The sequence below is a fragment of the Cricetulus griseus genome (genome assembly GCF_003668045.3).
Source record: "Cricetulus griseus strain 17A/GY chromosome 1 unlocalized genomic scaffold, alternate assembly CriGri-PICRH-1.0 chr1_1, whole genome shotgun sequence".
Taxonomy (NCBI): Eukaryota; Metazoa; Chordata; class Mammalia; order Rodentia; family Cricetidae; genus Cricetulus; species Cricetulus griseus.
The window spans coordinates 33988174-34005904 of NW_023276807.1; the positions used below are offsets into that span (position 1 = coordinate 33988174).

General features: G+C 38.6%; 1 protein-coding gene across 1 annotated transcript; it reads right to left on the reverse strand.

The window, feature by feature from the left end:
• Positions 1 to 335: 335 nt before the first annotated feature.
• On the reverse strand, positions 336 to 10686 carry Aga (aspartylglucosaminidase). The gene is made up of 9 exons (XM_027391058.2): positions 10520 to 10686; positions 8673 to 8826; positions 7986 to 8098; positions 7023 to 7135; positions 5404 to 5515; positions 4282 to 4357; positions 2961 to 3068; positions 2123 to 2256; positions 336 to 591 (listed from the first exon to the last, which is right to left on the reverse strand). The coding sequence occupies exons 1-9, from the start codon at positions 10647 to 10649 to the stop codon at positions 491 to 493; spliced, it is 1041 nt and encodes a 346-aa protein (XP_027246859.1). The 5' UTR covers positions 10650 to 10686; the 3' UTR covers positions 336 to 490.
• Between the last annotated feature and the right edge of the window lie 7045 nt (positions 10687 to 17731).

The window sequence follows — 17731 nt, forward strand, 5'->3', positions numbered from 1 at the left end:
ATTCCTGCTTTGAGCTTACAGAACATTAGGGAAAACCTAATGGTCAGCTGTAAGGGACATATCACTGTAATTCCAGAAACTCAGCTATGTTGACTCTGCTGAAGTAGTGTTACTATGTCCCCTGGACCTGGCATGCTTGTATGCGCTGAGTACTCAAATACACATACTGTATTTACAATGGGATTGTGAAAATATATCCCAAGTGTAGTTGTTTCTTGCCACATTGATTAGAAATTCAAGTATCATTTAAAGCTTAAAAATTCACATCATATATGCATACATATTCATTCTCAAGTGGGAAACAGACCTTAAACAAAAATAAATAAACACGAATGTAGATACAGAAATGTCACTGCTGCATAATTTATTTTTACAGTTAGCTTACACATGAACTTGAAATATATGAAGGCTACTACATGATGCCAGTCAGCAACTTTCCTAGCTTTAGTTTCTCTCCTCTTTAAAAACACATGCTAACAGACACGGTAGATTAGATGCAGTCTACTTTTTCTTCAGTTGGCTGAATTCGTAGAGAATTATAAACCATGAAACTAAATTGAGTAAATGTTGGATGTTTGTTGCAAGCAGCACCTTAAGCCAAAAAAAAAAAGAGACAATTAAGTATTATTGGAGGCATGTATCCAGAACCAATAAAGATATCATCTGCCTAGACACTGGCTGTTGCATACCTGCATCAACATAACATATCTACATATATAATCTACATGTTGCCCTTCATAGTGGTAGTTAATGATCACAGAAGAGAACAAGGTGGTAATAAAGTCTTTAAAATTTTACGGTATTTGTGTATTTGCCTGCATGTATGTGCCTGGTGTCAAGGAAGTCAGAAGAACGCAGACACCCTGAAACTGGAGTACAGATGGCTGTGAGTCACCTTGTGGGTGCTGGGAACCAAACATACAAGAACAAGTGCTCTTAATTTCCAAGTCATTTCTCCAGCCCTTAACTTACCCCTTGAAAACCAGACAACTAGCTGATTTTCCTCGCACCCCCATACACCTGCTGTCACTAATTATTTTACTCTTGCAATCCTTTCTTAGAAGAAATTCTCAAAATTCTTATTTCCCTAGCAATTAGAACATTCTCTTATCTATAACCCCTTCCCCTACACGACTGTTTCCCTCCCTCCCTGCTCTTTTAACCTCACAGAAAGCAAGAAGAGCTATTTGTCAATATGCTTTCTGTCTATGTTTAGCTTCTCTTCATACACCTGCAGGGGGAGAGGTCCTTCTACCATTGTTAGGAAATAGTTAATTTTTAATTCATAGAGTAAGATAATTAGTATCTTCCTACCCTGCTAAATGTAAATTTGGTCCTTCTATGGCTTATCTGTTAAGAGGTAATCATTAGAAAGAGCCTTATTTCATACACAAAGCCACCCCCATAACTTTCTTGGACTCTTAAATCTCACAACTTAAAAAAGAATATGGAATTCTTTAAACGAGCTCTTCAAATACAAACTTGTGGGAAGCAAAAGATCAAAGAACAGCAATGAGCAGTCTAACCTAATAAGCTCTATTGATCGGAAGCTGTGCAGGTTTTCTATTTGAAAGCGCAGTGATAAGAGTCAGCAGTGGTTGACCTTAAATGTTTTGCAGCTGTGATTGGCTCGAAAGGAAAGCAACCAGAATGGAAGACATGCCAAGCACTGCCAGAATAATTCTGCCTGCCTCTCTGGCTTACTAGCTAGCGAAAGTTTTTCTTCTTCTGAGCCAAGAAGACCGAAATGATTGAAATGTTTCAATGAATGAGAAAGAAGTAAAGCAGATTAACTTGTCCCCACCATCTCTAATCAGGGCATTTGACTAAATTAGTCTGTCAACACGTGTTCCAGCCAAAGCTAAACTTTTAGGACAGATGCAAAAGAACTGATAGCCCAAAAGTAGAGCATGACTACCAGCAGTCAAATAAATCAGGGTTTTGAGCATATATTTTAACATTTTACAGTACTAACAGCTCATCACTGACATTCACTCAGAACCTACTTTGCAAACTACCTGTTTAGATAGAACACAGCCCATCACGTGCTCAGGTATTCAGAAGTGTGTGTCTTTTATAATCACTAGTAAATTCACACAAATAAAACATAGTTCTAACTTACCATAACTTCCCATCACATTGGCACATATAATAGCCCCAAAGAATTTTGGAAAATACTTCTGAATTTTTGCAATCACTTTTTGGCAAGCGGTGGTTGGGTGGTCTCCTCTTCTCATATATTCCACAGCTTGGTAGCTAATTTAGACAGAGGTGACAGCTTAATATCAGAACACTAACACTAACTCCACATTAAGCTAAGTTGATGTGAGAAAAATCTGAAACGAGCGAGCATACTGCCACATTTTGTATAATACCTATGAATGCACACCAGTCAATAATTCCTGTCACAGGTTTGTAATTCCTATCAGGGCAAGCAAACCCTGCTACAATGTCATCTATTCAACTCATCCACTATTAATTTCAGATGAGGACTATTATTTTGGGCTTTGACTGAGTAACTGTCACTTTAGTAATAAGAGCCAGAAGTCACAAATAAAGGTTGTATTTGCATGACGAAAGAAGCTGTAATCTCAGAAGAGAATACTGCACGTTCCAAACATACAGTTGTAGTTTTCAACTGACCACAGTGACTCCACTGTCTACTTTTCTCAGTCACTGCACTATGGCCTTGCATCAACTAACTAAGCAGATAGTAGGCATTCTCCTCTGGGAAGCACAGTGAGACACATTTTATTTCCCAAAATAATGATGACTCGAGGGAATGACCACAAACTAACTGGCAAAACATCAACCCCAAACCAAAAAAAAGCCTTACATAAACTTTCACGAAAGACTCTCGTGCACATGAATTCCAGACAACACGCTACAAAAATCATCTGTGTCCGACATTACCGTGTCTTCTAAGGATCTCTAAAGTTTACAAAGGTAAGAAGTCACACCTTGGCAGAAAGCGCATTAGTATATCACCATCCCCTGTGGCTGCAGCTGCCCCAATCATGTCTTCAGCATAGGCCCCGGCTCCAGGTATTGGTGAGTCTCCTACACGACTTTGTTTGTACAGAACACAAAATGTTAGAATAGGAAACCAAATGTAAACTAAATCATGTTACGAACTATTTCAAAATTAGGGGCTGTTTCCACACCACCACTGGTTACTGTTTTAAGTAAATTCTTCACTAGACTGCATTTTTGTTTGTTTTTCAATTAGTTTTCAAACAGCTACGTTAATTATTTGACTGTTTTCAGATAGATGTGCAGTGCAACAAATCTGAATTAATAGAAAAAGATTAAAATACTGATTTCCCAGTAGTAGAGAGAGGGTGGTTGGGGAGATGTTGGCTGGCAGAAAAGGAATTTATTTTAAAACAGGAGGGTAAGTTCTGGAGATCTGTTGTACACATGACACTATATTTAATAATAATACATTTTATGTGTAAAACCCACTAAGAGTATAGATTTTGAAAGGCATGGGAAACAATGCATAAGTTGAATTGCCTGTTTTAACTATTTCACATTTATATCTATGAAAATATCATGCTATACTCCAAAAACCACATCCTTTTACTTATCAATTAAAATGTTAAGCAAAAACTTGTCTTCAGTTTGTCATAGCAGATCACCCAGATTTTCAGTGACTGTTCTATCATTACACCTTTCTCAATTTCAGCAGTACTTGAATCGTTCTGAATTATTTTCTTACACTGTTCCTATGTAAAGTGCCAAACTTTTACCAGTTTCCCTTTTAATAAATCTATATAATGCCTGTTTTCTACTTAAAAACAAAACAAAACAATAACAAATCCACACAAACCTACAACTTTCCAAGCTTACCCCTTGAAATCAGGCTTCGGTTACTTGTAGTCTTAATCTTCACTACTGCCACACACTACTCTGTACACATGCCAATGTGCGCATGCACACGCATGCACTCCAACTTGTGTTCCAGCCAGAGAAGCCCTCAACCTGATGGGTACTACTTGTATACACTTGTGCCATTGGCTGCATGCCCCCTTTAGTCCTGTGTCTTCAGGCCTCCACCTACACTTCACTGACATCACTAGCTACTCAGGTGCCAGACTAACCCCTGACACTGTTGAACTCTGAGACACTGGCTGTAGTGCTGGCTTTTGCCATTAACCCATGACAACAAGCTTTCTCTCACATTTATCTCTGAAATATAGGCACCTTGCACAAGCCCTGAAATATAATGCTTTGCATCTGATACATATTTGAGAAATCTGGACTTGGTGAAACACTAACCCAGGTATTTTGAATTTTAAACCATTTGTGGATGTGCCCGCAGCAACATGTCCCGTCTTATGGATTACAACCATGCCTAGAAGTTAAAAAAAAAAAAAAAAAAAAATGTAAGTATCCAATGCTTCCCTTAAATATAACCAAATAATGGATCTGCTGATGACTTCTGTACTTTGAGGGGTTGTGTCCCTCTAATATATATCTTCACAAAGTGATGGAGTTAGGAGGGGACCATGGGCAGCTGGGATGGTTATTAGGACAATGCCCTACCAAGTAATACTAGAGACTGAGAAAACCAGACATGCCACCTATGAGTGTAATGATTAATATAGGAGACCAGAGAAAACTAGATATGCCACCTATGAGCCAGGAAATGGGACCTCAACACAAAAGGAATCTGCCAGTGTCTACATCCTGGAATTTTCCCAATCTACAACTGTGAGAAATTTCTGTTGTTTATAATCCTTCAAGTCTATGGTACTGTGAGTTTACATACCAACTCCATCAAGAAAATAAAGTATGTTCTCTCATTAATTACAGGTAGAATAAAAGGAAAATGTAAGAATATTGAAAACTATATCAGTGATATTATACTATGTTAATGACTTGGTTCATAGTGTCATGGGACAAAAAATAATATCTCATATTCTTACTCTTCAAATCTACCAGGTACTTTCAGTACATTTTCAAAGGCAACCCCCGCAATCATTCATTTTGATTAAGAGAACTTGACAATATTAAAGCTTAGAAAAATTATTACAAGCCATTTTATATATATAGCAAATTACATGAAATAACCAAAGCATTAAATATTAACAATTTGATAATCTACATGTTAATAGTCACTGGATATTTGGTGTCTTGTATAAGTAATTACAAAACTGTATATAGAGGATAAGACAAAATTATATTTACATTTATGCAATAACAACATGAATTTGCATGTGTTTAAGCTCATTACATACTTATATATGTGCATGTACATATAGTGACAGAAAGATACATATAAGAAGGGGGTATTTACTTGACATTTAAAATAATGAAAGCTAGCTAACTTCTGGTACATGAATATGAGCTATAGAAGGTCATTAAAATAATACATAAATTTCATAAAAAGTGAATTACCAATAGTATCATGATTATGGATATCCACTTGTTTGTGGGCAGAAATAGCCCACTCCAAGCTACCAGATGGTTTATAGGGTCCACAGTATTTTGAAGGATCTGGTGTAACTCTCTGTAAACAAGAATCAAGCTTTTTGGTTAAAAAGGGTGTTTTGGGAACTGGCAAATAATTGTGTACAACTGCCAATTAGTGGTGAGAAACCACAAAGACAGCAGTAACTCAGAGCTCAGAAGTGAGATTAATCTTAAGTCAAAACTGGAAATTCTCAAAACTGCATAATATGAAGTAGATGGATGCACAGCAAAGAACAAGTCAATGGGTGCCATTTTTATATGCATACAATCTTCAGCATGATGGCAGACAGAAAGACTTCCTTATAATTATATATTAATCTAAAAGAAAGAAGTATCCAGACTGACCTTGACCTGTCACAATATGGTTCTTAGATGACAAATCCTGAGATTTCAAGCAAAACATGCTTTAAAAAGTATGTATTTTTAATCTAGGTTTCTAAGGTGTCCAACTTTGACACAGAGACATGAAAATGTCAGCTACAACATTCACACTTGAGAACTGCTCACTCAAGTTGTAAGAAAACACAACAATGCTACAGAAAATGTCATGTTTTAAGTTTTTCATGAGATTGTGTTTCACACCTCTCATCCGAAGCTCTCTTCAGCTTCATGGACCCTGCAAGCCATGGACTGGATCCCTCTGGCTGCAGCCATTCTAAGCAGGAGCCTAAGAGTCCTTTAAATATTAAATTAAAGGAATATACCAATAAATTTAGGTTGTCTGACCAGACTGATATTAGCTAAGAACTTACTACAGGTTGAGTACCCCTTAAGAGTACCCATTATCTGAAATGTTTAAGACCACAAGTGTTTTGGCTATTTTTCAGAGTTTGGAATTTTTACATGTTCTTGAAAATATCTTGTGGATGGACTGAAGACTAAGCACAAAATTCACCTGTGGTTTATGTCTATCTATATGGTTAGTCGAAGACAGCAGTATAGACTTTTAGTTGTATTTGTGGTTGGAAGGCGATGCATCACATGGAGTCGCATGGCCCTTTGAACTTGTACTGTGGCATTGTGTTAGCACTGAAAGCATTCTGGACTTCAGATTTCCAGTTAGGGTTGCTCATCCTACTCATAGCTTCTAACATTAGCACACCAGGTTCCCACTCAGCTGTTTTATTAAGAATTTATTTTTTTGAGCTAAACCATGAGAACCTTGCTAATTAGGGACTAAGGAAGAAACAGATTAGAGACTAAGATATTACAGAAAAGAAATCTGTGTGGCAACATCAAGCTGATTTATGGTAAAATTCCTAGTAAAGAACACTGATCCCACTAGTGACAAACTAGACACCTATTTAAGTCTTCTAGTCAATTATATGAGCAACATTCTGAATATACTTCACATGGATAGTATCTAAGAAACATTTTAGATTTTGTTCCAAGAGAATATAAGTGAAACAGTGTTATTAGAATCTGTTCCTTTCTTCACAGCAAACTTTGAGTTTACTAGTTACTGACAGACAGCCAAAGTCATTAACCCCAGGGATCACTAAGCATTTTCAATTTACTTTTTAAAGTCAAATTTGCATACATACTCTCCAAAAATTTGGCTGGCAATTCTTAGAAGCCCACTCTGAATGAAGACTTTTTGAGGTGGTGGTAGACAAATCTTCAACAGTAAACCCCATGCTTTCAGCAAAGTTGGTGGCTGGAGATGAAAGAGAAAAGTGTAAGTTCATGCATTTTTTTTTTTTCCTTTCTAAGCAAAATCATGTACTAGAGGCATTCTGGGTCAGCTGTCTCTCACGTGAGATATGGAAAGATATATGAGGAGGGCAGCACACAAGGCTTTTAAAGGAATTTTTGGACATACAGGGACTGATTGCTGAATTTGCAGCTTCCCTTTGTCCTTTCTATCCCAGACCTGTTGGGCTATGTGCCCATTTCTGCTACTGTCTCACTTCCACCGTCTCTCGCTTCTACCCTGCAGAAACCGCAGCCTTTCATAGCACACATCTCACATCTACACAGAATTCTACTGCTCTGACTAGTGTGAAAAGAACCAGATAGACAAATGGATTCCAAAGACCACAACATATCCTTTTCGGAGAGTCTGTAATTCTATCCCAAGCCTACCAAGGTTGATGCATAAACATATTATTAATATAATTTTTTTATCATGGGTGACTCTATGATTATGCATTGGAACTTGGAAAGGACTCACGTGACACTGTCACAGGAATCTCCTGTTGGCATTACTGTATCATATAGGCAGTACTCCTGCTTAATACCTGCAGAAATGCTTTAGGACGAAAACCGATGGTGAACCCTGTTTTACTAGCAGCAGCTGGACAGATGACAACGGATTGCTTAAAATGCAGTCTTAGAGACAAAGCAAGATTTAGCAGTAACCTATCCAGTTAACCAGAGATGAAATAAAACGGTGTAATTTGAACTTGGGTCTCCTTTGATTTCTACTTCACATTGAGTTCTTTTTTTTTTCTTTTTCTTTTTTTTTTTTTACACTGAGTATCCACAAAAAGTAGTTTTCAAAATACCTGAGTCCCCTACTAAAAGCGTGTGTGTTGTGTGGTCCAGGACTCTCCGTGCCACTCCGATGGCGTTTTTAATTCTTCTGAGGTCTCCCACTGCTCCCACATTCATGGTGGCGCTGTAAGGCAACAATGCCGGAAGATTGATTATTTTCTCTTGGTGCTTGAACAGAAAAACTGCATCTCTCTAAGCAGCAACATGTTGAAGGCTAAACTCCATCTTACCACAGCCGTGAAAACAACCCATAAAGTTCATGGATTCCCACAGACAAAATTAAAGAACAGAAAGCCAATTTACTGACTATCTCAACTCCTTATTTTAAACATGGCTTTTAAAAGAGGCCCTTAGGCTTCAGGTCACTGAAACCACAGCATTTGCAGGCAGTATGTAAATTACTGAGTCAGGGGCACAGTTTTGTATTTTGGGGCTCTCATCAGTCAAAGCTACTTAACCACTTAACTTTGCTGTGATAATCTAATTAAGGTGACAGTTTGGTCTTCCTTCCTTCCTTCCTTCCTTCCTTCCTTCCTTCCTTCCTTCCTTCCTTCCTTCCTTCCTTCCTTCCCTCTCTCCTACCTTCTTTTTGTTAACTCTGTGTTTAGAAAAGACAAGTTCTACAAACAAAGAGTGGCCACACTAATTCATAAGCCCACCACGAAAGCACCAAAACAAGTCCTGAAGAGTATTCTTACCCATCCATGATCATGGCGTCCAGGGTGGTCTCCCCAACTTCATCAGGACTTCCTCCAAAGCCTACAGTGCCTTCACACCGCTCTGTCTCACAGACAGCACAGCCATTCTCAACTGCATCCACAGCAGTCCCTCCAGACACTAATGTCCGCCATGCTGTTAAATTCCAATAGTGCTTATTTATAGTCATTTTTTCGACATGAAATGCAACCAGCCAAGAACATTTGGGGAGGCCTACTTAAGTTTTTCTTTTCTTAACAGTTGTACTGGGAAGCTGAAATTTTAACAGCTTGTTTTTATCAAATGGTATAAAAGGGCTGCAAGGAATTAGAAGGATACAGAAAAATTATATCACTAGTTACTATGAAGAATTCAAAGACCTTGGCTCTTAGTGGGAAGTAAATATTTTAAAAACTTATCAGTAGGGTTGGGTGGTGGTGGCACACACCTTTAATCCCAGCATTTGGGAGGCCGAGGTAGGCTGATCTCTGTGAATTCCATGCCAGCCTGGTCAAAGCTACATAGAGAAACCCTGTCTCAAAAAACCAAAACCAAACCAAACCACAAACTTTTCAGTAACTGTTTCTTCTCTTTAACAAATATGTCATTTTTAAGAGGGATAATTGAAACTATTTGGAGACAGTTGAATAGAAAAGTATTTTGAATTATAGCCTTAAAATTTCCTCATGTGTTTGTGAGATAAGGTCTTGCTGTCTACCCCAAGCCCAGCATCATCTAAGCATGTCTAGAAACCAGGATCTTCCTACCATAGCTTCCTGAGAGCTGGGATTATGACCATGTACCACTCATTAGATTACTAAAATATACATAACTAACACTTCATTGACAACACTTGTCACAGCAAGTCTTAGCACAGTACTACAACAGCAAATGTCACATGGGTGAATAAATTTCATCTTCATGCAGCTTTTGAGATGATATTTCAATTATAATTATCATTTTCAAGAGAAATGGATAGATGTAAAGTAATTCATTCACAGCCACACAATATATTTCAGAGGTGGCCCCATTTCAAAAGCAGTCACTTTTTTTCCCTGGTGTTCTGTGGACATGCACATATTAAGGGGTTACATCTTGAAAGGCCAGCTGTGTAATTCTTTGAAGGCTGGTTTTTAGAAACGCCACTGTTCAATACTGGCAACCTACTCAGAACTGTCCCCTGTACACGATGCTGGACTTCCTATGTATACTATTTATTTGTTTCATTATGGTTGGCGGTCTTTTTCTCAGTCTGATTTCTCACTTTCTGATACGTATGCATGCCCCACAACACACAAATTTTCCTGCACTGAGTTCTGGAACCAGCTGTACCCACAGACGTTAAATGTGACAGGGTTGGGGGCTGTAAGGTACAGCCGCAAGACACTCTAAAGGTAATTTTAAGGCATAACCAAGGCTGGAAGCTACCATTCCAAGTGATAGGGACAACATGGCAAGATGGATCAAATATAAATGTGTCCATGGGAAATGACCAATTGTTTCCTAAACTGGAATCCAGAGGGCATTCATTGGAGGAACAGGAGACATTCACAAGGAGTGTGGGAGATGGAAAACATTATGGCATAAGGCCAAGTGCCACAGAAGTAAGGCAGGTGACACTGGAGGAGTGAAGCACAGTCCTGACTGTGACAGGACAGCAATAAATATACCCGAACCTATCATGCAGCCGTGGCAGAGAGGATGGAGAAAAGCGAGGCAGGAGGAAGACTGCAGGGAGGCCCGGCCGTCTGCATGGCTCGCTCGCCCTTAACTTCAGCAGGGCCGAGTATGGCTTCCCGCAGACGAGCTCACACAGCGCGGCCACCCACCCCGGGCCGCCGCTCCGCACCTGCGTCCGTAGCGTTCTTAAAAGGCCAAGTGTTGAGGACTAGGGGCAGGGGGCTGAAGCCTTGCGCCAGAGGGACCCCCAGCAGGAACGGCAAGAGAAGCAACAAGGACCGGCTCAACTTCCGCGCCATAGCTGGGCGGCGCCAGAAAAGTCCCAGCTCGCCACAAGGCCAGCGGAGCAGCGCGCGAGAAAGGTCTCGGCCAATACGTGATTCTCTTTGGTCTCGTCCTGAACGCTCCCAAGTCTCGCGAGATGAGGCCGTCTGCTGACCTTTGGAGGTTTTATTCTTCTGCTTTTCTTTCTTTTTTTTTTTTTTTTTTTTTTTTTTTTTAGGGTTGGTGATCTGATTCTGTACTGGTCATCTCTGAGGAGCTCTTTTTAGTTTTTTTGTTGTTGTTGTTGTTTGTTTGTTTCTTTTTTGTGCTGATGTGCTGATGTGTTAATACACACATACTTTTAGTGCTTTACTAAAGTATAATGTCAACCTCTTGGCTGGCATTTAAAGGTAGTTTGACCTCTTAGAAAATGAGTGTGAAATTATGCAACCCTGAGTGGCACGGAGCTAGGAACCTCAGAAAACTGTTAGATGCTATCTGACTTTTCCATATTTGCCAACTTCCATGAAAATTAAAGGTAGGAAGCAGGACCAACCTAATTCATGCCCCGTACTTCCTCAAAACTTTAAAATAATCACTGAATCTAGGCCTAGCGCTTTGGCTTAGGACCAGACTCATTTGAGGTATGCTGGACACATCATTTCTTCACCACAGCTTTTTGTAGGACGTCCTTTTGTTACAAATCCCTGAGCTGGAAGGAAAGGACACTCTGGGCAAATAGAAACATACCCTTTCCATTGCCCACTGAAGTGCAGACTCTTCGCCTCCAGCCAAGAAGGCTAACTCCATTCTTGGCTGAAGGTATTTTATTTTATCTTCGTGCCTGGCACCACTGAGTACTAAATAAATGTTTGAATAAAAGGAGAAATGGGAGCCTTACATGCATGGTACCGGCTGCTCATTTTGATAATTCAGTTGCTGCACAGATGTGTGAGCATGGACCCGTAATCCCATTGGGACTCCGGGATGCCTGTCCATGTAGCCGAAGGAAGACATAATTTTAAAGAGCATCTATAAATCTATCCAGACTGGTAAAATATGAACTAGATGGGAGTTGTGAGGCTTAGAAAATCTTCAAGGTTCTTATTGAATGGGAACTGAATCTGCAATTTAAACAGCATAAGATAGCCTAGAATTATCCCCAGGCAGGGAAGTGCCATTAAAAAGTTAGGTGTAATTAAAAAGAAACGACACATGATCCTTCTATGGGGTTTTGGAGGAGGACCAAGCTATTTGTGCTGTGCTAATGAGCATAAAGCTCATGCTAGGTGAGATGGGAAAGATGGATGAAACAGAATAAGAAAGCAAGGAAAACACTTATTGTCTTTGGAATTAATTTTCCGTAGCACCTGGGTTGTTATTTATAAGTTCAAAGAACTGAGACACGCCTTCAGAAATTATAAAATATAATACATGGAAAATTGGTCTCAGTTCCTGCAGCTCATTTTTAGGTGATAGAATTCCTTCAGCTGAAAGAGCCCAGACTCTTGCAGAGGCAAGACAGGAAGACAGGCAAATTTAAGGGAACAAGAGAATGGGGAACCCCCCCACCCCCCCACCCCCGGGGATCTAATTTGCCTTTCCTGCTGAGAATCAAGAGACTTCAAAGCTGATAAAGCTTTTAGTGTCGAAAATTTTATTTTTCCTAAGGACAGCTGAAACAAGGATGTTAAAAATGACAGATAAACAATCTTCCCTTAGAGTAGACTGGATTTTATATTGACACCCCTGTCTCATCCCCCCAAACACACAGTTGGTACAAATCTCTGAGCTGGAAAGAAATTTTATTTAAATTTTAAGTTCTTCTAATCTTGAAACCTTGTAAATTGTATCCATTAAGGAATGTAACTTTGTCACATGATCACTCAGACAAACACACACACACACACACACACACACACACACACACACACACACACACTCATTGTAAAAACACTCAAGCACAATTCTGCTGAAAGAAACCTTTACCCATGTTTTGGACTTGTATAGTGTCCTTAATAATGTCACTAATTTGGCTCAGGCTGTCTCGTCCTCAAATTCCTTTCCTTGGCCTAGTCAATGTGTGTGGGTGGAAGGAAAGTCCAACATCTTGGTAGCAAGCTGAGTTAGGCTGTGCCTTCTTCCCACTGCATTCTTCCCACTGCTGACATCTCCTCCCAGTGTGGTGTGTCCACTCTTCTCTCCGAATTCTCTCCTTACTTGAACTCAAAGTCCTGTCAGAGAAATTCACCTGGTCTTGTGGTTTGACAAAAAAAGGGAGAGAGAGAGAGAGAGAGAGAGAGAGAGAGAGAGAGAGAGAGAGAGAGAGAGAGAGAGACTTAAAATAATATGCAGTCTCAAAAGAATCTGTCCTCTTTGGTGGCTTGCAGTGGCCATTGTACTGCTCTGTCACTGTAGTGCTCAGTCATTGTAGTGCTCATCTGTGGTAGTGCTCATCTATGGTAGTTCTCACGGAACTCACTTTGTCTAATCAGTACAAGCACTACAGCTACATCCTAAAGACCTTAAACCATTTTATATGGTTGGCTTCCTTTTGTATGACTACTATTTGTTTTCAGCTAGTCTTTGGAGAATAGTTTAGATCTGATACTTCTTTGTGTCTCAATGTAACTGGATCCTTTTGCTTGATTTTGAGGTGCCTCTATACTAAAATGGACATCTGTTAATGATGTGCAGTAGACTAGCAAAAATGGCCCACAGTTTTCTTAGTATGTACTCCACTTTCTAATTTCAATAGTTAATTATATGTAACAGATACATAGTGCTACTGATTTTTAAAAGTTAGCTATAAGATTATCTTTCTTCAAGATTAGAATACACTACAAAGTTCTGTTTGGTAAAATGTCTGTATTGATAAGGAAAATACTCTTTTAACAAATATCTCAGGCCTTAAGACCCAGATTTTAAAATTGAGGGTAACTCCTTGGCAGCTCTTGCAAGCTCATCTAATCTTCTAGAAGTACGCTTTTCTCATCAATGATATGGAGATACAATGCTCTTTCTTACTTTAATGAATGAGGTAAGAGTTAGAAGAACACTCTAATAATTAAGTAATATGCTTTCATTTTAATTAGCATTTATCAAATATCTATTAATTAGTGTCTGAAGGGAGCAGACACTATAGAATGCATATATACCTATGGGGTGCCTGGATACCTAGAATGCACTTTAAAGTGAGCATGTAGGATTTGATTGCATTAAATGGGAGTTGAAACTATTTTCAGTTCACTTTGAGTTGTCTGGAAAGTTAGTGCTAATGTTTAGGAAGCTGGTGCCTACCAGAGTTTCGTGATTTCTGGATTCTGAATGCTTAAGTCTTTCCAAGACTAAAATCTCCAGTGGAACCTTAAAAGCTGCTACCTACAGATACTGTTATCTTGTGTGTGTGTGTGTGTGTGTGTGTGTGTGTGTGTGTGTGTGTGTGTGTGTGTGTGTGTGTGGAAGGTTGATGGGTGGTAGTTGTAGGCAGATATAAATCCCACTCCTTTTCTGCTGAACTTCATGGCTTTCAATTTATCAGTCTCTAAAGGATGGAGAGTTGAGTCTTTCCTGATAGCATTTGAAGCTGTGGTTCTACAGAGGATTTAATGCTGTAGTTTGCAGGGAGTCTAGGTATTTCAAATCTGAGGCTTAAAACACTAAGCCATCCCCTCCGGCTTTTGTGCAGCTGCTGGGAAATCCATTTTAGAAACATGCCCATGTTTTGCTACTTGTTCAAAGCTGTAAGCGTGACTTGGCATTGAAATAATAATTTCTTTTGCAGAAGTCCCCACTGAACTATTACCTGGGTTGTCTAAATACAGGTTATTTATTTGATTGGCATTTGCTCTTGTCAGTTTCAGAACCCGTAAGTAATGGTTTTGCTAGTGTCAAAGCATAGTGGTAACAGTGTTTCTAATTTGAATCTATTCTTTTTGTTAATCCAGGAATACTTAATGTTACCTGATTGTATATTCTGACTGTAATTAGAGTCATTATACAGAAATGTCATCTTATTATTCTCTGAGACTGAGTTTTCTTCCTTTCTGAGATAATATTTCTGGGTTATGCCCCCACCCCCATACACCATTTGTCAATAGTAGCAGATTCAAACCAGACACTTCCTTTTGACTTTTTAACCTGTAAAGTCATCTTAATGGTATATAATGACCGAGATAGTGAAACAGTTTGCTGATCTTTACATGATTTTTTTCTCAAACTGAGTTTTGTGCAATATTTTTTCAATGCATAATCCCTGTAAAAGGTCATTGGCATAATAAAGTTGCTACAACAAGGCAGATAATTTTATATGTAGACCCAGCTTTTATAGCCATTGTTTATGATGCTATGATGTTTTCCTAAAGATGACCCATTAATCTAACGGAACAGATTTCCTCTCATCTTCCTACCAATTTAAAAATCACTTTCAAATGTTAATATCATATGATTTTTTAAGAAAAGAAATTCAACAATAAGTGTAAACCTCCAAAGTAACAATGTCTTGTAGTGATGTTTTATTTGTTAAATTATATCCATTGATTGATGAGGAATTAAGTGGGAAAATACCTACAGATAATTTTTTCTTACCCAGTGGATCATAGAATGATATAAAGAAAAGATTATTTTACATGCAACTCATTATATTTCAGTTTTAGAAATACCACTTACCACTTATAGTTCTGAAATCTCTATCAGCTTAATGGGTTTTCGGTTGCAAATGCCAGTAGATTTGCAGGTGGTTTCCATATATAGGTTTTTACCTCTCTCTCTCTCTCTCTCTCTCTCTCTCTCTCTCTCTCTCTCTCTCTCCTTCTTTCTTTCTCTTTCTTTTTTTGACAAGTAACAAGGTATAGAGAGCTGCTGTAACATTTCAGAATTCCTTGTTTCTTTCTGACCATAAAACTGTAACTGATGCTCCAGTCTTACAGCCACCTTCAAGCCAAGCATGGGGAAAGACCAGATTTCATTTTTGTTATTTTATTCTCACTGGTAAAAAAGATATCATTTGGCCCTTTCAGAAAAGCTTACAATACATTTCCCCCCTGTCCTTCTTTTTAAAAAAACTATTAATTTAAGTGACTTTCATCTCACTTTTAAGTCAGTGTAGTACATAATAGGAGCCCATATGCAACAACAGAAGTTCTGTGCATAAGTAACCATGAGGATTTATTCACTGAAGTTTCTAGAAACTTTTAAAGGACTTTGGACTTCATCAGAGTGTAAATTTGGATTATGAATCAATCTTATTTAGATCCTAAGAATCAAAGAAACCTCCCTCCACATCAGAATTATGACTGTGGCACTCAGTGGGCAATGGAAAGGAAAATGGCAATTCTCCCTTGGAGATAAGATAGTTATTTTTGAGAAGAAAAGATTAAAGGAAAATGGAGGAATTAATGCCCAATAGTCTTGATCTTCTCTTGGAGCAATAAAATTCACCTGCCAATATTGCAGCAGTCTTTTGAATAGAATTGGTGAATAGAAGTTGGAGAGGGTTTTCATTTGAAGATTTATTATGGAAAGTTTCATAAAAAATGGGCAGTAAGTAGCAAAATAAAGTGTGGAGCATGAATGAAGATTCATTTGGAATTGAGTAGGCTCCTAGTGATGAAAGCTAATCAACTGCGCACTTTTACCTTTCGGTAGTATCATTTTCAAACAGCTAAATTATAACATATAAAGTGAAAGCTGCAGAGGGAATCTATTTGTTTGAAGTGAAATATATTTGTGTTGCTGATAAAAGAAAAGTATAGACAAGAGAGTTGGAAAATAAGGAGCTTATAATATATGATGACATTCCTTTTCATACACTGCTGACTGTCATTATTGTTTCCAAGTCCCCAAAGCAGGCCCAGAACACAAATGAGAGAGGTGATTTTATAGTCCAAATAGCTGTGCTATCAGAAACTCTGAGAATTATTGTCTTCCTTCTCTTATCCATGCTTTTTTCCTTTCCTTCCCTCTCCCTTTTGTCTATTTCTTCCCCATCATTCTATTTCCTCATATTTCCCTCTTTCCCAGTATCTGTCTTCCCCACTCCTTCCTTTCTCTCCCCTGCCTTCCTGTCTCTATTACTCTCCCAACCATCTCTACTTCCTTATTGTCAAAATAGACATTAGGTGTCTAATTTACATTAAGACTATTTTCATGTTATGGATACAGTATCGAACAAAACAGACAAAATTCCTGTTTTGAGGAGACTTGAGACTTACTTAAACTACTAAACAAACACGTATTATGTTGGAGTGTGATTGAAGCCTCTGGGTATAGGCTTGACTATGGGTCTGAATCTTTGCCCCTATTAAGAGAAAAATTGTGCCATATGTATGTCTGGAAAATTGATAAATATATATGAGGAGAAATGGACAATTTTCAAAATTGACCCAAACTAAAGAAAGAAAAACTTTCCTTTCTGTCTCTGCCTTGTTCATAACCATATCACAACTTAAGAAAACTCTGAAACCAAGTCCAGGAAATCTGCCTTTGCCTTTGGAGATAGTCTTTCTCCTAGAAGGAGGGCCTTCCTTCTGGTGATTGGACTTCTCTGGGGTGGCCCATTTTCATCTCCAGGATTAAATTTCATGGAGAAATCCTAGAGTCCTTATTAAAATAGAACTTATAGAGGAAGACAAGGGATGCTGGAAAGGGGTGCTAATAGTGAAGGAGGGAGGCATAGTTTTGAAGGAATAACCTACAAGAGCTGGAAATGCTCTACATGTGTGTTGTGAGAGAGGAGAGCTGCATTTGTCACCAAGGCTTAGCTACCATTGATATTGGTCTTCCTGACTAGACAATCTAATTTAGGAGGAGATGTGGGATAAGGACTACAATTTTGGCTTTGGATATAAAAATGTATTTGGAGTTGACCTATTCCTTAGTCTTATTAGTGCAAAGCTGGTGTTGCTCACAGTTGTCTCAGGACATACCTAGTGATGTAATTACTAGTGTTGAACCATGGCTTTGCAAAAATTAAGAGCCCAGTCCCCCTATTAATTCCTGGAGTCTTCCTCTAAAGAGGAAAACCAACTTCTGAATGATGAACCATTAATGATTAAGTTAGCTGGAGTAAAAAAAATAAAAAAGAAAGAACTAAGAGATATCACCAGAAGATATTCTT